This window comes from Diachasmimorpha longicaudata, chromosome 9 (genome assembly GCF_034640455.1).
Source record: "Diachasmimorpha longicaudata isolate KC_UGA_2023 chromosome 9, iyDiaLong2, whole genome shotgun sequence".
Lineage (NCBI taxonomy): Eukaryota > Metazoa > Arthropoda > Insecta > Hymenoptera > Braconidae > Diachasmimorpha > Diachasmimorpha longicaudata.
Genome location: NC_087233.1, coordinates 3460666 through 3480472, shown reverse-complemented (window position 1 = coordinate 3480472; position 19807 = coordinate 3460666). Strand labels below are relative to the sequence as shown.

The 19807-nt window shown below is 37.8% G+C and overlaps 4 protein-coding genes across 8 annotated transcripts; 2 read left to right on the top strand and 2 right to left on the bottom strand.

The window, feature by feature from the left end:
* Nucleotides 1–7071, bottom strand: LOC135165792 (uncharacterized). 2 transcript variants are annotated; one of them, XM_064127426.1, is made up of 3 exons: nt 6880–7071; nt 1415–6515; nt 1199–1334 (listed from the first exon to the last, which is right to left on the bottom strand). In XM_064127426.1, coding segments are annotated over exons 2-3 (5070 nt in total). In that variant the 5' UTR covers nt 6484–6515; nt 6880–7071; the 3' UTR covers nt 1199–1333. The 2 variants fall into 2 exon arrangements, with proteins under 2 accessions (XP_063983495.1, XP_063983496.1); XM_064127425.1 differs by having other exon boundaries at nt 1–6515.
* Nucleotides 7072–7362: 291 nt separating this feature from the next.
* On the top strand, nt 7363–12521 carry LOC135165800 (CCR4-NOT transcription complex subunit 3). Of its 4 annotated transcripts, none has more exons than XM_064127483.1 (9): nt 7363–7408; nt 8438–8718; nt 8830–8985; nt 9127–9306; nt 9405–9692; nt 9774–10050; nt 10744–11636; nt 11994–12203; nt 12285–12521. In XM_064127483.1, exons 3-9 carry the CDS (start codon nt 8833–8835, stop codon nt 12381–12383), a joined length of 2100 nt encoding a protein of 699 aa, XP_063983553.1. In that variant the 5' UTR covers nt 7363–7408; nt 8438–8718; nt 8830–8832; the 3' UTR covers nt 12384–12521. The 4 variants fall into 4 exon arrangements, with proteins under 4 accessions (XP_063983553.1, XP_063983550.1, XP_063983551.1 ...); XM_064127480.1 differs by having other exon boundaries at nt 7397–8073; nt 8486–8718; XM_064127481.1 differs by having other exon boundaries at nt 7398–8073; nt 8486–8718; nt 9789–10050.
* Nucleotides 12522–13208: 687 nt separating this feature from the next.
* Nucleotides 13209–16025, bottom strand: LOC135165804 (ATP-dependent RNA helicase DDX47). The gene is made up of 7 exons (XM_064127491.1): nt 15657–16025; nt 15476–15569; nt 15247–15411; nt 14755–15158; nt 14151–14374; nt 13812–14073; nt 13209–13728 (listed from the first exon to the last, which is right to left on the bottom strand). The coding sequence occupies exons 1-7, from the start codon at nt 15732–15734 to the stop codon at nt 13591–13593; spliced, it is 1365 nt and encodes a 454-aa protein (XP_063983561.1). The 5' UTR covers nt 15735–16025; the 3' UTR covers nt 13209–13590.
* A 44-nt stretch (nt 16026–16069) lies between these two features.
* On the top strand, nt 16070–19785 carry LOC135165801 (uncharacterized). Its single transcript, XM_064127484.1, has 3 exons — nt 16070–16124; nt 16402–16537; nt 17402–19785. Exons 2-3 carry the CDS (start codon nt 16411–16413, stop codon nt 19495–19497), a joined length of 2223 nt encoding a protein of 740 aa, XP_063983554.1. The 5' UTR covers nt 16070–16124; nt 16402–16410; the 3' UTR covers nt 19498–19785.
* Nucleotides 19786–19807: the final 22 nt, after the last annotated feature.

Genomic DNA, 19807 nt, shown 5'->3' with positions numbered 1-19807 from the left:
TTATATATTTTTATATGCATTGTGTCTTTAGAACTGTACAATAGTTTTAGATAATTAGAACTGGAGAGTACGATGAAGAAGTTGTTGTTGGGTTTATGAGAAAAATTTTCTGATACATCAGGTTTACTATTCTCTCGTCTGAGAAATATTATCATTCGTCTATGTTTGCTATCTTACACCTTTATTACAAATTCGAGAATAATAAAAACCTAATGTCATTATAAATTTTAATTTATTTCAATGGTTAAAATTTAAATAGGTACTAGGATTCCGTCAATCATTAGTTACCGACAAATACAATGAAATTCGTCTATGTACATGTATATTTGTACATGCAATGAATTATATTTCACATATTGATGAACGTAAAAGCAGTAGTAATTGAATAAAATGTGAAATTTGTGCTAAATATTATAATTATAAAACAGTAAATGGCGAACCAATGAAAATTGATAGGGAGGAAATAATAACACTGCCAGCAGTGTAGACAATACGTACTTAAAGAGCCAAATGAGAACAAAAATTAAATACACTTTCCTTACAATGTTTTAAAAAAGCAACTTCAAATTCCATCGAGGATCAACTAAAATTTCGATGAAAATAATAAGAACGAGAAGTAAATACGAAAAAAAAACTGTTTTTGTCGATTTCTTTTCATTTTGTTTTAGTCATATTTTGTTTTCTTTTTACATGAAAATAAAACTAAAAAATCATCTCAAATCTTGGCATAGTAAATTCTACAATCAATCGTTAATATTTACACATATATACAAACACTTTTTTTTATGATTTGAGAGATATACATATCTATATGTACTCGATAAAAAAATGGAATTGGTTCAAATGAATTTGTTCTTCAACTAAAAAAAGGGCGAGAGGATGCTAGGAAGAGGTGAAATAAAATATTATGTACTGAATATGTTCGGTATAACTACCAACGAAAAAAAAAAGCAATTTTGTTAAATTTTAGATGATACTGGGAAAACATCAGTCAATGAAATCGTCATTTTTAAGTGTAGGATCTTCCTTACGACAATCCGGACAGTACCATTTGCCCTTTGGTGGTACCATAATACCAACACACTCAAAATGAAACCACTCAATCTTACAGTGATCTCCATCACAGGCAATCATCTCCGAAACTTCGTCATATGGGCACTGACAATAGCAATAAAGATGTTTTTTATCACCACCAACAGCTGGTCCTGGTATTGTAACATTATTCTCCTGTCTCTTGTGTGGTTGACAATCAACTGATGGTTGTTCTGCAACTGGTTGCTCAACATCAGATCCACTGGACTCGCTACTCGTATCATCCACACCCTCTTCAGTATCTGTGACAGATGCACCAAGTGTACTGGGTGCTGTTTCATTATTATAAACCACAAAATTTGCCTGCGGTTCGGCATTATACCATTTTGATTGAAGTGATGGGCCAAAATTTTGCTTGATCGTTATGGTTGGCACATACTGATGTCCCTGTTGTCCAGCCTGACCTCCAACAATACCAGAATTATTTTCAATTCTCCTCCACTTTGGATACTGATTAGGTTGTTCATCATCACTCGAGTCACCATAAAATTTCTTTGGAATACGTTTTCTCTTGGATGCCCTCTTGCTCTCACTGCCGGGTGTTTCGGTACCAGAAGCACCAGATGCCCCTGAATAGCCCCCGGACATCTGACTTCCCTGAACAAATGTTGAATTATTCATCGAATACTCGGCAGACTGACATGTTGAATTAGCTGGTGGTACCATCGATGAAAAACGTATTTTCGAATGTTTTTGACGATCATATTTTTGCTTTGGAATGTTTATCTTGATCGGTGGCTCGTCATGATCAGCAGCTACCACCTGAGCACCTGGATACTTGGATCGTCTTCCTCTGGTGCCACGAGCCCCTCTAGCTGCTCTTGCCCCTCTTCTGCTGTCGCTTGTTTTCTTCCTCTTTTTTACTTTAATTTTTTTTCTACTACTCGTCTGACTCTGAATCTCCATATTATCAACTACTCCATTTTTCACTGATGTTTCTGATGGTACAGAAACATTTGCAAGATGTAACAATTGATTTCTCTTCTCCACCAGCAATTTATTGGCCAGCTCCTGAGGATGTTCATCATAAAAATCTTCATCGGTTTCCGTTTCATCAGTTTCAAGATCAGATTCTCGCATTACATTGCGTCTCTCAACATGTGGTACATCTGGTGTTGGTAAATTATACTGCTCTTGAACATCGATAACACTGGGCTCATCAATTGTGTGAACATTAATAAGTTCTTCCTCAGGATTAATTTCATTAATCGCATTGTTAACAGTCTCCTCATTCTCAAAATTGTCCTCCTTCAAGCGTTTATGCTGACTATTTTTAACCCTTTTGCGTTCTCTCTTTCGGCCTTCCAACTGTTTCTTAGGTGATGATTCAGATCCTGAGCTATCTGAATCAGATGAACTGCTTGACGATGACGACGAATCAGACGATGAACTGCTACAGCTGCAGTTTGTACCACAGGAGCAACTGCTGGAGTCTGAATCACTGGAGGAATCACTCGAGGATGAGTTGCTGTTTACCTTCTTCTTCGGCGATTTTTCTTTCTTCTTCTCAACGTCACTCTCAACAGTGGGAATTGAAACCTCGTTCACCTCGTTGATGGTAACTTCAGTGAGAAAAGCTTGATCAGTTTCATTCACAGTATCAGTTATGTTGACTCCATTCTCCCCTAGATCAGCAGTTTTTGGTGAATTTTGTGTCTCCTCTGGCTCCTCCTCCATCTTGGAATCACCATAAACAACACAATAATCGTGATCCGCTGTTATTATACTAACAAGCTCCTTTTGCTTGGCCTCAATGATCTTTTCCTCACTCTTAGCCAACTCCTCGAGATTAGTTTCAGTCGTCGTAGCATATGACTTGAAATTATCCCATATTCCATTCATAATATCAACCTGTTGCTCCTGATGTTCGTCAATCTGTTCTGATTCACTGGCACCAGCAACGGAGGGATTTACAGTATCATCACCAGCTCTACTCTCCTCCCCCTCTTTCATCTCCACCTCATTATCATCCTTTTTCTCATCATTTCTGCTCACTCCCTCTGCCTCATCATTCTCATCATCAGAATCACTGTCTGAAAGATTCAAAGGCGGTAAATCATAGACATCTACAACCTTCCTCACTGGCTCCACAGACATTTTCTGGGATTCAGACAGTCCCTCAGGTATTCCTAAAGCACCACTAGGACTACCTCCAGAAACCTGACTCTGTGCTGCACTTGCTGGACGTGATGAAGCCCCAGTTGTCGGTCCCTCGTTCCCCAATCCCTCGCCTCCACATTTCTGATGATTACCATCACCACCCTCATCCTGCTGTCCATCAGCATCACCATTATCCCCACAATGATCATCAGCCAGTGCTGGTATCTCTGGTACTTCTGGTGGTGGCCTGTGTATCTCCACTTCATGTCTCATCAACAATTTTTTCGATATAAATCTCATTTTACAATCAGCACAAGCATATGGCTCCTCCTTGGTATGAATTCTCTTGTGAACCTTTAGGGCAACAGCTCTTGAAAAACTCACATTACACTCGTCACAGATAAAAGCAGTTGGCGGTATGCAAAAGTGATAAATATGCGGCCATTTTTTTTGCAAACATTTTTTACAAAGTACACTCTCAGTTCCATGTTTCCAAAATAAATGTTTCGTTATATCCGGTTTATTTCTGTATGCAATACCACATCTGTAACACAAATGCTGAAGTTTATGCTTCCAAACGTGATTTGACAGCCTCTGCTGATTACCATTAAGCTCAAGACAAACGTCACATGCATGATGACGTTTTCTAAGATGTACCATAAGTCTGAATGCCGATGGTAATGGATCAATTGTACATATACAACAACGATATTTAATACTTGGATTTAATATCGATGATGTCAATGACTGCGTTGACATGTCTGTTTCCATTGATAAATAAATACCAGGACAAAGATGACAGAGTAATTCACTGTAACTGTAGAATGTTGATTTACACATAACACATATTAATATCGTCTTCTGATGCATCTTACGATTGTGTAAGTAAAGATCTTTGTGTACATGAGAGACAACACGACAATTGAAGCACTCGTACATGCGAATCGTTGGTACATTGTAAGTACCAATGTCACTGTCATAACTGTCAGCATTGAAGTAATGGCCATCCAGCTGATCAATGAATTTTTTAACTCTATTGATGAATTGTTCGGGTTGAATTATAATAGCAGGATGTTGTGGTTGAAATCTGTGCTCAGTGAGCATGTGGAGGGCCAGTTGTTTGCCATTTACAGCGATGTGTCTTGCGTGATTACAGTACACACAGGTGGGACTGGCAGCCTCGATGCAGCCCTTTAAGAGATCAACTATCTGGAGATTCTCGAGGAGATCGTTGACATTGAGATCGATACTGGGTGCATCATCACCAGCAAGCTGAATGCCATCCTCAGTGGTAGGTTTTTCTGATGCTTCTTTAACCTCAAAATTATCAGCATTAGATTTAGATTCTTCATTTTCCTGGGGGATCTTGTCGGTCTCCTCGAGGGACTTTTCAACGTTATCAACATCTCCTGGTGTCCCTTGATCGTCATCCCCCACGAATTCGTTGTAACTCGAGGGTTCTGCATCGTCTTGAATTCTGTTGCTCTCGTCATTCAGGGCAACTGTCAACCTGTCGTTATCGGAGTCACTGTCGTTATTGTTATCCTCTGATTCGTCAACACCGTTCATATTTGGAGTGCTGACAGAGTAATGAGAATTTTTATTTGTACAAATTTTAATCACCAGACTACCTTTGGTCCTATTAACTCTACTGACTGACATTGGTGTCGATTCTAATTTTTTCAGGCTCTCTTCATCGTCGTCGGGATCATCAGAAGACGAGTCATCCCTCTTGTCGACGTCCTCAGGTGTCTCTGATTGATGTACCTCATCCACCATCATCTCCTGGTCATTATGTTCTAGTCTATTTTCTTCACAATCACTGCTGATTTTTTCGGTCTCTGATTGTTCAGAATTTTCAAAACGTGATACCCTCATTATGGTCTCCGTCACACTGTCCCAATTATTTCTATCCACTTCCTCACGATTTTCCACATCCTCAGGTGATTTCAACTGTTTATCATCAGTATCTTCAGCTTCTGGTGATGGAGGCATTGGAGATATCTCTTTGGGATCGTCAGACAGCTTGGAGACCTGCAGAATAGTCTCAGCGACAGTATCCCGGGACAAATTCGAGGATTCTGGCCTCTCCGAGATCTGGGGAATTTCGAGATTAACACAAACATCACTGACAACAACAGGTTCACTTGGTGCAGAGTCCAAAGACGCTCTCTCTGTCTTCAGTGTCATTTTTCTTTCATAAAGTTGTGTCAATTTTTTCTGATAAGACGACAGCATGTGTTTCTCACTTTTCTTCACTCGATGATTTTTTGATCTGGGGAGGAGCCCTTTAGACCCAATTTTCACTCCACTTTTACCCGAACTATTTCCCTCCACTTGACGTTGGCACGTAGCAGCATGTGATCCAACTTGCCGACATACAGAGCAAATATCCTCCTCCTGCTCAGGTGATTTATCATCACTGAGGGATGTGGGACAGAAGTGATTGTAAAAATTATCAGTCTCGGAGAAGGTTTTTTCACACGAACAGCATATTAAATAACAAGAGCCCTTAAAAGCATTGTAAAAATCCTCAACTGTACTGAATGGCGTCTCAGCAACACTGTGTTTTTTCTCAAGATGATGAGATAACCTCTCAGCCTGTCCAAACATTCCCAAACAAAATAGACAAATGTGTCGTTTATGTATCTCCCTCATGTGAAGAAATAGATTCCAATTTTCAAAATATGTACCACAAGCAGCGCACAGATAAACTTTTCTCGTTATCCTGAAGTTATTTGTTAATTTCGAAGTACTAGGATGATTATCACTGAAAACTGATGATGATGACGATGATGATGATGTTTCTGGTGTTGTAACAGCCACTTGTGATTGACACAAACACTCATCCCTTCCCTGATTACGATGACTATTCGTGACATTGCACTTTGAGCATTTATTGTACTTTGCTGCTGGCTGGAGACCCAAATACTGAGCGTACTCAGTTATTTTACCTCTTCTGGAGGTTAGGCTTCTTTTCTCATCACTGGCCGCTTCTCCAGTCTCCTCTACTGCTTTATCGGATATCACACGCTTCTTGAATCCCTTGAATACAGGATGTGACACTGGATTTGGCAGACGTGTTGGAAAATTCTCTGGATATATTTCCTCCTCCTCCTCCTCCTCCTCATCGTCGTCATCGCCACCACCAACATCATTCTTCTCCGTTTCTTTCTCATCGTCCGACAAATCCGATGATTCGGTCGTTGAATTGTGATGAATTTTTAATGATTCACTGTCTGTTAGCACTTGTGATTCTGTATTTGAACCCTCACCGTCGTCATCTTCCATAATAAACGTCGATCCAATAACTTTATGAGAATCTGGTCACAAACAAACAAATTTCATTGATTAGAATCTTCGTGAGGTAGAGGGAAAAAAAAAATTTGAAACAAAGGAAGGATTGAGTATCGGTGATTTTTTGTCATCCACACGTTTTACTCAAGTCTTTTTTTACCATTCAGAAATATTCGAGAGCAATTGCGAACGAGGAATATCTAATATTGTATTCGACCACACGTTAGGAGAGGTGGGCGATGCTTGGAGACTCCACGTTTTCACGTTTTTTTTTCTTTCGTTCGTACAACGCGATTGTAGTATATAAAAATGCCCGGGTAAGCCACTGGAGGCTTTTCGTTCGTCTTCTGGTGTAAAACACTGCTTTGATTCAGTGGCGTCATTACTCACCCTCAATGTGGCGATCAATTCACCAAAAATAATGATGAAATAATTTGTTGACGATGTTAATAAATTTGATGAGATATTTCGTTGATGGTGACTACAGTGCACGTTTGAAGAGCGATTAGTACTCGTCCCGGATTAACCCTGGCGACTGCTTCGTCGCTCTCCGCGCCGAAAAGGTTAGTAAAATGGCGTCGTATCGTCGCCTGTTTGAGGCTAGAACTTGGCAACGCCATGAAGATGGCAGAGTGGGGGGGAGAAAATATTTTTATGGGGGAGGGGGGATACCAATCCCTGTAACTGACTAATTTACCGACTGATTTTTTCGCCAATGAAAAATGACAAAATTTTTAGAAATTATGTTTATTGTAATTATTGTTGAATGAAAAGTCAATTGTTCAGGATAATTGAACATTTTTAATTCCTAAAAAACAACATTTTTGCCTTAAAAACTGACGAAATTCTGACCCAGTGCAGGAGAGTCTTTCTCATCATCTGCTTTCCGGAACTTCGCACACATGTGAACAATGTCTGTGTGAGTGCTTCATGAGTGTAGCGTCGATAGAGAAAAGCATTAAAAAAAATTCATCGACAATTCGATAAAAATTTGCAGATCAGCTAATTAAATTCTCCCCTAAAGTGGTCATAGTTATTGCTGGCAAAATAAATACCACTAGCCTCCGTGATATTGAATCAATAATCTGTATTTTATTCACTAAATACAAAAATAGTCCATCGAGTACAACAATCAGTTGCAAGTGAGGTTAAAGTGTGACTAACGAGTGGGAAAGAATAGTATTAGAATTAGATTTTAAAGTAATAATCCGGTAACTTTAGCCTGAATAACAGTGTGAAGATTATTCAGGATAAATAATAAAAGATAATACATAATATTTCATAAAAAAAATTAGGGGGAAACCAGTTAATGGTCTGTGCTGCTGCCTATACAGTTCGTTGTCATTTGAAAACGGAAGCCATCTTGTGGCTGAGTCTCCCATATTATAGTCTCATAGGGGTGAACCAAAGAGAATATCATCAAACTTGATTCCTGATAAATAATCACAAATACTGATTAAAATTAATTTAAATAAATAAACCTGAAAAGCACTCTGTCGATACAATAATTGTTTAATTCGGACTATGAATAAATCATTTGGCCATATGTTTACATAGCCATGGCTGCGACGAGAAAGTTGCAAGGTAAAATTTATTTTATCAATCTACAGCGTGTTTACATTTTTGCCTAAAATTCATAAACCACTCCACATCATTATCGTATTTAATCGTTATTAACTGGGATGGGGCCATTGTTATTGTTCCCCTATATTGTCCTGAATTATCATCCAGTAATGATAAATGTTTGTGTTAGAATTGTAGTATTAATTTTTGTTGAGGGGGTTAAACTGTGTTGTTCAGTGATAACTGATGAAAAAATTTTTTTTACATAATTATTATTGATATACAATGGATAAATCAACGAAGGAGTGGAGATTAATCATGATAATATCCACAAATGACATCTTTATAACGTGATACATTATCAAATGGATTTGAATATTTACAGCCAGTGAATTAGTTAAGTTAACCAATAAATTTTTGGCTAATCTCGTAGGTGAAATAGACCGGTGCCTTAAAAAAGTGACCGAGGGTGTTGATACATTTGAGGATATTTGGCAAAAGGTTCACAATGCGACAAACAGCAATCAGAAAGAAAAATACGAGGCCGATCTCAAGAAGGAGATCAAAAAATTACAGAGGTTACGTGATCAGATCAAAAGTTGGATTGCCTCCGGGGAAATTAAGGACAAAAGCACGTTACTCGACTACAGAAAGTTGATTGAAACGGTTCGTTAATATTGACAAAAAAAAAAACAAAAAAACAAAACACACACACATATTGTTTAATTAATGATTTATGTTTACCCGACTGACGATGAATTTTTGGATAACAAACAGCAAATGGAGAGATTCAAAGTTGTCGAGAGGGAAACTAAGACAAAGGCGTACTCCAAGGAGGGCCTTGGAGCAGCGCAGAAACTCGATCCAGCGCAGAAGGAGCGCGAGGAAGTTAGCAATTGGCTTGCTAATTCTATTGACTCTTTAAATCTTCAGGTAAAATTTAAATTTGAGACGAGGACAGTCAGCGGGTAATATCAACCATTGATAAATGGTTTATCCTACCTCACTTTTATCTATTCATGTTCTCCCAAAAAAACGAGAGAGGTCTGAATTTGGCTTTAAATGTATTTTCAGCTGGACACATTTGAATCCGAAATAGAGTCCCTCCTTGCTGGTAAGAAAAAACGATTGGACAAGGATAAACAGGATAGAATGGATGAGTTGAAGGGTAAATTGGAGAAACATCGTTATCACATTCGTAAATTAGAAACACTCCTCAGAATGCTGGATAATATGTCGGTGGAAGTTAATACAGTACGTGATAAATTCATTATTATTTATCTCTGTATCCAGTGATAGCAGTGAAAAGTCTAATGATGAGCATAAAAAAATATAATCTAATCGTTATTTAGATAAAGAGGATAAAGGACGACGTTGAGTATTACATTGAGTCATCACAGGAGCCTGATTTTGAAGAAAATGAATACATTTACGACGATATTATTGGTCTCGACGAAGTGGAATTGTCGGGTGTTGGTATTCCATCATCAGCAACAACTGATAGTAATAATAGTAATGAAACTGGTGGTACACCAACATCAACAAATTCAGGAACATCACCAATACCATCACCACCATTGAGTTCAACGATGCACAATCATTCGAGTGATAGTTCAACTGACACGGATAAAAAGACAAAAGTATGAAATAAAATACCTTGATCAGTAGTATTAATCGTAAAGTGAGAAACAAAAAAAAAACTTGATCTTAATTCATCAAAGGATGAATTGTTACAGCCGGTGAAACCAACAGCAGTACGACCCCTTATGAATACGTCACAGACGAGCATTCCAGCAGCAGGCACCACTGCCATCCAGAAATCACCAATGTTAACAAGCAGTACACCAAGTAAAATCATTCCCATGACATCGAGCCACAGTTCACCGATATCAACATCAACGAATCACGTAACGACAAGTAACGCCGGTAATTTTGCAACGGTTGCTGCATCGCACACCAATTCTCAAGCAATTCACTCTACCTCCACTAAAATTTCATGTGCGTACCATACTCATCGTAACCCCTCCTCTCATTACCATTTAACAACATCATGATTATTCACTAGATATTAGGATTTTGGTAGTGGGAATAATTAATCTCATGGGCAGTTCATTTCGACAATTTATCGTACAATTTTTCGTCGAATAAGTTGCTAAAATTAAAATTGATTTATATGCTGTAGGATCTTCGGCCAAATAATTCGGAAAATTAATATTCAGTGGCGAAGTGGTAAAACCAGATATCTTGACTTATCTCTGAGTCGAGTTTTTGAACAATATCTCCAAATCTAATATAGATAGCGGAATTTCTGCAATAATGTTTGTTGTAGCACACTAATTACTCTCAACAAACAGTTATTATGAACATTTCTCTATCTGCTCTAGATTTTGAGATATTCATCAAAAACTGGTCACTTGTCTAAAGTGACTTATCTAGTTTAACCATTTCACAACTGAATTGATCGATTTTTGTTAATTATTCATATTGAGTTCTTCAAGTACTAAATAATCGAAGATTTCCATTCAAATAATTCTTAAAATTAAAATCGATTGATTGAGTTATTTAAATACTGAATTGTTTGTACGATGACTTCTCCAAACGAAATGAATTCCCCACGAGATTGACAGTTACAAACACTTCAGTATACAATATCCAATCAATGATAATCCACGAAGAATTTTTTGACTTTAGCCCACAGTAGTGAAAATGGCTTGTCGTGTTTAATGACAACGAGCACACCAACATCATCGCAGAACATCTCCCAAGTGCAGTCGCAGATTCAATTACAGACGAGTCAACAGCAGATTCAGGCAGAGGAGTTTCGACGAGTTCAGCAGCAAATTACACCAATTCAGCCACCAGTACAGTCACCCCCGCAGTCCCAGACACCAATTCAACCACAGGCAATTCAGCCAGTCCAGCATGTTCAGCATCAGTCCTCGACGCCACAGCCTATGCCCCAAATTCTTCAAAATTCATCCCAAATCGCACAGCAACAGCAGCAACAACAGCAACAGGTTCCAGTATCTCAAAATCCATCTCACCAGATGTCTAATTCCTCGATACCAGTCTCCACAACGACAATGCCAACGGGTCTTATCCTGGTTCACAATCAGAGTCAAAATCACAACAGCACCACCAGCGATGATATGACAACACCAGTTCATCCATCAGCATCACCTCAGTCATCAATGAGCAGCAGATCATCACCAATACCGGCCAATTCGTGTTCACCAGCGCCATCTACTGCCAATGGATTAATAACAAAACTTCCTGATGGCATGACATCGTTGAAAATTATTGCCCAAAATGCCATTGATCGTGCTGGACTTGAAATACCACCAGGTGATACCAGTAGAAATATATTTGACAGTTCGAAGACTAATACAGCAACATCAGAGGCACATATTCCACCTCTACTTGGTGTTGCACCATTGGGACCTGTTCCATTGCAGAAGGAGCATCAAATGCAGTTCCAGATGATGGAGGCAGCGTATTATCATATGCCTCATCCGTCGGATTCTGAGAGACTCAGGTCGTATTTACCGAGGAATTTATGCCAGACACCACCGTATTATCAGCAGGTGATTATCTTATTTTTCATTAATTTTTTTCTGAGTGGATGAATTGGAATTGATTTTTTTTATTTTATAATTTTCATTGAAAATGTTTAGATGTTTTGACTTTTGATATTCAATTAGTGCTAACATTAATTAATTTTTTAATTAATTAATTAATTAATTTTTTAGACCAAATTCAGATTCATTCATTGAGCCGTTCCGCAGATCTAGAGATTTCTCGAAAATTGTTTAACTGTCACTGTCACAAGCCTCTCCGCCCTGATTTTTTAAAATTAAGGAATTTATTTTTATAAATTTTAAAAATTAATTGAATGCATTGAGTTTGTTACTTAGTAATTAAATGAATTTTTTCTTCCTCAGGTTCCTCTGCCGCACTCAGATACCGTCGAATTTTTCCAACGACTATCAACGGAAACTCTATTCTTCATATTTTATTATATGGAAGGGTCGAAGGGACAGTACTTGGCAGCCAAAGCTTTGAAAAAACAATCGTGGAGGTTTCATACTAAGTATATGATGTGGTTCCAGAGGCATGAGGAGCCAAAAGTTATTAATGAAGAATACGAGCAGGTGAGTAGTTCCTTCTACTGTTCGTTCATTAAATAAAAATATTCAATTAAATAATTGTAATATTTTTTTCGTTGTTAATAGGGTACATACATCTACTTTGACTACGAAAAGTGGGGTCAGCGTAAGAAGGAGGGCTTCACATTTGAGTACAAGTACTTAGAAGACAGAGATCTTAACTGAATGAGAAAAATTAATTGCCAAGAAAATTTCCAACGTATAAAAAACACTGCACTAATTCTGTATCGGTATTAAACAATGAGAACACGTGAACTCTCAAAGTCGTTAGAGAAAGTCAAAGAGGGGAAAAAAAAACAAAAATCACAATGGACAGGAGAAAATTGTTGTTTTCAAGAATTTCACATAATTTTCATCGTACAATTAATTAATTCGTATAACAGTTACAATTTATTCCGATACAAATATCCTCGTGTATGTAAAATACTGATTTCTTCAGTGCTTTGGTCTTTTTCTCCGGTTATCGTGAACAGAATATTATTTATAATTTTAATGTCCATGAGATTTGAAATGATAAATAATACCAGGGTAGAGGCGATTATTGGAATGGAGACAGACGGAATTAAGACGACGACGATGACGATATTGAGACGAAGAAAGTGCGTACTTGGCGCAATAAAATGAAGATAATGGAGGGAAAAAAAATTTGAACACCGTGAAACGACAGTTTAGAGATCAATGGATAATACGGTGTGTGATAAAAATGAAATAAAAAACTGAGATGAATGAAGAACATGAAATAACAATGATGAATAAAAGGTATATACTCGCTGGCGACTGACTCTGTAATACCAGTACAAAATACATATGAGGTGCGATCGAACCCACCAGTTATTGTTTTTTTTTGCATTTTTTTTCTTCGCTAAAATGGAAGAAAAAGGAGAGAAAATCACAATTGCAGGGGAGAAAGAATTTGGAAAAAATAAGGGTGGTGGGAACTCAACTCATTGCTATGTGGTTATGTCTTTAAAAAAGTGAATAGATAATAAGTAGCCTTTTTGTATAAAGTTTAATTAAATCCTTTCAATTGATGAAAAAACAATGAAATTTACTGTACAGAATGTGTAGAAATAGTTGATAATATTATTATGGAATATACACATCATTTTATTTCTCAGAAAAAAAGCAAAAAAACATTTATTTTCCACCTGAACAAATTGAAAAAAAAAAAACAAATGTAAAGTAAAATTCTTAGAATTTAAATATTTCATGAGCAGTTATTTTTGACTTATTTTCTTACTGTCATTCTCGTGTACATAAAAATACTTAAGAGCCCTCGACCGGCGTTTATTTAAAATGTAAACGTAATTTTCATGTTTTATTATTTTTTTCTAACTTCATTTTGTGATATTTTTATTTTTTTTTAATATTATTATTTACGTTTACCCTTAAATTTAGATTTTACACGTTTACGTACACCAGATGATTGTTCTGTGTCATCCTCGTCGTCGACATTCTGTCCTTTCTTACGTTTTCCTGTTTTTTTTGCATCTTCCATATCCTTCATCTCCTAGAAATGATAGAAAACTTTTAAAATAATATTTGACGTAGTTGATAAGAAGAAAATAAATGAATTTTCAACATAACAAGTACCATTTTAACTATCCTTTGAGCCTCTGAAACCCTCTCCTGAAGTACCATCACCTCTTCCTCCTCAGTGTTGTAACGCGGGAGAGTTTTCGATATTAATTGTTCAATTCTCTGATACAATTCAACATCGTATTGAGTTACGAATGTTATGGAACGCCCAGAACGTCCGGCACGTGCAGTTCTTCCAACTCTGTGAATGTAGTCCTTACTGTGTGTCGGAATATCAAAATTTATCACCACGTCTACGTGGGGGATATCCAGACCTCTGAAAAATACACCAGTAATTAATTTATAGAAAAATTAAGCGAGAAACGGGGGAGAAAAATTTATGATGATATTTACCTGCTGGCAACGTCAGTGGAAATGAGGATGGATCTGTTTTTCGCCTTGAATTTTGTCAGTGCAGCCAGTCTTTTGTTCTGGGTCATCTGGCCGTGCAGAGGAACAGCCATGAAGCCCAGATTACGAAGCAGTAGTGCTGTACGCATTGTATTATTACAGGTACCACAGAAAATCATGAAACTGTTGCCTGCGAGCTCGTTGAGGATGTGGACCAGATATACGTCCTGGAAAAATGACAATTTTTTCATATTGTAACAATCAATACACTTAATGAAATGAATTAAATAAATGAATGAATTAATGAAATTAATGAAATAAATGAAATTAATCGGGAGCAAAGTGGTAAAACGCGATAAGTTGACTCTTCTCTGAATTGTTTTTGGGGAATCTCTCCGAATCTAAGAGAGATAGCGAAATTATTGTTATAACATTTATTTACTATAGTTAATTCGCTCTGCAAAAAAGGTAATAATGAAAATTTTTTCATCTCCACTAGATTTCGAGATATTTATTAAAAACTAGTCAACAGTCAAACGTGACTTATCTTATTTCTCCACCTGAAATAAATAAAATAAGATGAATAAAATAAATAAAATAAATTTACTTTGAATTTCGTGGGGATGAAAATGTAGTATTGCTGAAGTTTCTCCACAGTTTGATATTTCGTTGACACTTCGACCTTCACAGGATTCTTCAGCGATGCCCTCTGCAATTTCTGGACCTTCTTCGTCATCGTCGCTGAGAAGAGGAGTGTCCTACGTTCACGAGGTATCACACGCAATATTTTATCAACTTCAACCTCAAAATCCATGTTGAGAATTCTGTCTGCCTCGTCCATGACAAGAAATTTAAGGGAACGCAGGTTGAAGCCCTTTGTATTCTCCAGGTGATCCACCAATCGTCCTGGGGTGGCTATGAGAATGTGGGGCTTTTTCGCGAGGATCAGGGCTTGGGACATCATGTCCATTCCACCCACGATAACCGCACATTTCACTCCAATCGTGGATCCTGAGAGGATGAATAAAGGATCAATTGGTTAGTGGTGTCGATAGTTGGTGTGTTTTAGGGTTAATTGACCTGAGGGAATGATAATTACCCAGTGCTTCGAACTGCTCTGATATCTGGAAGGCCAATTCTCTGGTTGGTGTCAGGATCAGGGCGAAGTACCTCTGGGGATTCTCCAGAAGGGCCTGAAGAATTGGCAGGGCGAAGGCTGCAGTCTTACCAGAACCTGTTTCAGCTAATCCAATCACATCTTTACCTGTTGGACATTAATGTTTGGAATTAATTCCTGGAGTTTGGTTTGGGGTGGGCGAGGAACTTACCTTGGAGAGTTAGGGGGATGGCTTCTCTCTGGATTTTAGTAGGAGATTTCCACTTGAGATCCTCACATGCTTGACATAACGAGTCGACGATTCCCTGGGAATTGTTTCAAGTTCAGTTGATGAGGACAATGTAAAAATAATTTAAAAGCAATTAAATTTAAAATTATTCGAGGGGTATTACCAGGTCCTTCCACGTTACTTCCTTGTCCTCGTCGACTTCAACTGTCTCTGGAATTTCTGAATCACTTTGATCAGTCATTTTTGACTGGACAACACGTGTAGTGGAGATTCAGTCCACAAAAACAACTGCCTTAACCTCAAATTTTGGGGATGGTCAGGGCTGTGGTGCTCGGTCAATAGGGTAGGTTTCTGCAATACCCTCGGTGCTGATGGACGTTTATCGATATTGCCTTTCGCAAAATGAACTAATTCTATCGTTCGTATTAGATTTGTACCCGTTTGTACTGGGCTCAACTATTTCTTTACTAGTTTCTTAATTGTTAAATAAGTAATTAAATATCCAATATGGCTTCCGTCTCTGGCACACAGAGGTCACTTAGCTCACCAATGTTAGTAAGGATCCTGACTGTGGGCGGCGCCATCGTCGGTTAGCCAGCTGCGAACTTCAAAAACCATCTTCGTTTATGAGGTAAATTTTTACTCCAAATACTGACACTTTTATCGTAAATATTTACAAAGCCTTGAGCATCCAATGACAAGGTCACAAAATTGGTGTATTCAATAATTATCGTGCGATTGATTAATTTCGTGGACTGAATATTTACGGTGTCTTCACTTCAACTTAAATATTAATTGATGGAAATGCTGAATTTTTATGGAATAGTATCGAGCACGTACTGCATCCAATTTACTTTATAATTTTGGAGTTCGCTCTTCCAGAATAGTGACAATTTTAACAGCAACAGTGTATTTCCATGAGCAACTCGGCCGATGCAGACGTGAGGGACAAACCACTTATCATTCCGACAACTACACTCAAGGAGTATTACACAAAATATTTTCCAATTGATGCTTTTTGGGATTGGCTGCATCCTAAAAATGGTACGTTCATAAACTGATTAAAAAATTCAATCAAATTATTTATGCGTATTTATATATTATTCAATGGTTAATATGTCCATATGTCTGTGCACTGATAGAAAAATAATTTTTAATGAGATATTTTTTTGGTGAGACAAATATCAATCACTAGAACTAATTTGAAGTACATAACATCTTGCGAGGAGTATCAATGATTTCTCTGCCAGTTATATTTACTTGAATTAAGTAAAACAGCTCTTGGAGTCAAATCATATGTAGTGAACACAAGAATCGAGAAGTTGATTGTTTTAACCCAATATGATCTCCAGGTGAGAAATTTTTCAGTATTTTGGATTGATGAAGAGTTTGTACTGGTGGAATGAATGCTTCGCTGAATAAATTAGATGTTCTTTCTTGGAATGATAACAATTATTGAATTTTGTAATATCCAAATTAGTGTGTAATTGCCGTAATCTATGATTACATTTTTCTAAATGAAAATATTGTGATTCTGGGGAGGAAATATAAACTTCTCCAAATTTGACGATATCTTATTACAATCTCAAAGTTTCGTCCACGTAACAATATCCTCTCTGATTCATCACATGAATTTCTTCGTTCAATTATAATTTAATTTTTAAGAAACGTAGAAACGTGTTAATTAGTGTATTAATCGCAGAATTATTACTTCTGCGATTAATTTGTGATTAATCGCAGAGAAGAAGTAACTGATTTTCATTATAGAATCACTTCCATTTACAAATTTCCAAATGATAATGATTGACTCAAATGTAATTTTCTTTATAAAATTAATAATCAAATAATAGTTATTGTCTATCACTCTAGTGAAAAAAAATCTTAAAATATTGAGTTTTTGATTTTCAGAAGACAATCGCTGGCCACGAGAGTTCAGCTTCACATGCTTAGATCGATGGTATCGATTTGAGTTTTTCGAAGACAAACATCAATTTCGCAATGCCCTGATTACGAGGTGTCCCCAGAGAATCGACGTGGGTGCGACGTACAGACTCACCCACCGACCAGATACATCAAAAGTGATTGAAAAAAATTTTCCCATAGACCACGAATTAATCCTCGATATCGACGCCAGTGATTTTGACGATGTGAGAACATGTTGCGAAGGCCCAAATATCTGCGAAAAATGCTGGAAGTTGATGGCAATTGCCTGTGAAATACTCGATGAAAGCCTGCGAACAGATTTCAATTTCGAATACATTCTCTGGACATTCTCAGGAAGACGAGGAATCCACGCATGGGTTTGCGATGAAAACGCCCGGAGTTGTACCAGCAAAAACAGGAAATTTGTTGCCAAAATCGTCGATACACGAACATGCGGTTCCATGAAGTTGGGCTTTCCTCCGCGACTACAGAGGGCCATCAACATCATCAAGCCTCACTTTGAAGAGATCCTCGTGGAGCAGATGATTCTGGATACTCCAGAAGGCACCAACAATTTGCTGAAGCCACTGCCACCGAACGTTCGTGATGACATCAACCGCATTTTCGTGTCGTGCACCAATTCCCCAGAGAAACTGGCAGCCCTCCAGAGTTTTATCGATCAAATAAAAATAAAAGAACAGTGTTACTTCCTCGAAGAGATTATGATTGGCTGCTGTTATCCCAGGATAGATGTCCAAGTAACCGCCCAGATCAGTCATCTACTGAAAGCACCTTTTTCAGTTCATCCTGGCACTGGGAGAATTTCCATTCCTTTTCGTCCTGACAATGTTTGGGAGTTTAAAATTCCAGATGTTCCTGTAGTCAGTGCTGTTGTAGGAGAGTCTTGTGAGTCTATCGAAAACAAGGAGATCATGATGAAGAACTTCAACGAGGCCAGGTTGCACTTTGAAAACTTTGTTAAGGGAATTATGTCGATGGAGAAGAGCATGGAGAGGGTTGGAACGGGTTGGAAACTGAGGACTAAACCTGATAGAATGAGACTTTCTCACTGGCTTGCCAAATTGCCTGGACCCAATGGCCTCCAGAAGACCTTTACAAGTCGATCAATTGAATCTTTTGAGAAATCAGAGGATATAAACGATTTCAGAACTTTGGAGAGTCATGATGACAACAATTTAAATGCCCAAAAATGCAATGTTCAGGTTATGCCGGTTGATAACCGTCAGGTTTTCATGAACTTGGAAGAATGGCAAGGGAACATGGTTCCAAGTAGTGAGTCTGGAGCAGAGGATCGAGCGAGAAAAAATGGTCAATCCAATTCGAAGTCTGGATGGACACATCACGTCATGGACAAGGTTTCAAGAGAACAAGAGATTCCAGAAGTTTATGACGTTATAGATATCTGCGAATCGTCTCCAGAAACATCAAGAGTCTCAGAGGATCGAGAGAGCCAGGACATCAGAGAGTCTGCAATGGGTTGGGAGGAAAGGACTGATGCCGGCGAGTTGGCTTTAGACAAGTGCAACGCTGATGGACAAAGTTCTGAAGATCAAAGATCAATTTTGGAGGATGATAGAACATCACCGATGGCAGCTGGAACTGCTGGGTCTTCTGAGGTAGCCTTAGCAGCAGGGGATGAAGTGATTAGGTCTGAAGACACTGCTGACAATTCAAGTGAACAGTCTTTCACGTCTGGAACTTCAGTTGAAGAAATTGATGACGTTCCATCGGAGCAACAGACTCAACAACCCTTTGAAGTCATGAACGTCTTCACATCATCTGATGATAGCCTCGTTGAGCAGATTACGTTTTCTGCCAGTTTGGAAGTCGATAGCCCACCGGTTAAAAATGAATTTGAGTCTTTTACTGCAGGTCCAGGAAGAATTAATCGATGTCCTAGCAAGAGATCAGTTTCTCCTCTGACTTGTACGAGATATTCACCCAAGAGAAGACTGTTAGATTCCCCGGAGAGTCATGAAGTTGCCGGGAGTGATCGATCTTGTCGATCAACTTTAGAAGAAACGTCCAATTTCCAATGGGGGGTAAATCCCTTATTATGAGACGTGGAGGAATAAAATGAGATTTTGTAAATAGCACATGGCAAGACAAAAATTGTGAAGACATGAGAAATTTATCATGAAAATCGTCTGCGAATTTTAATTCATCAAATGGAGAAATATAGCCTGATCATATACACCTTTATTTATATACAAATAACTAGAAATAAGTTCATATTCAAGTTTGTAATAAAATTGTTAATCAAATATCCCTTTTATTTTGCTCATAATTTTCTAATTAAAAAATCCTAATAGTTTGCACAATTATCATTGTCTTCAGGAAGAAATAGGTTATGAGCGATGTTGATTAATT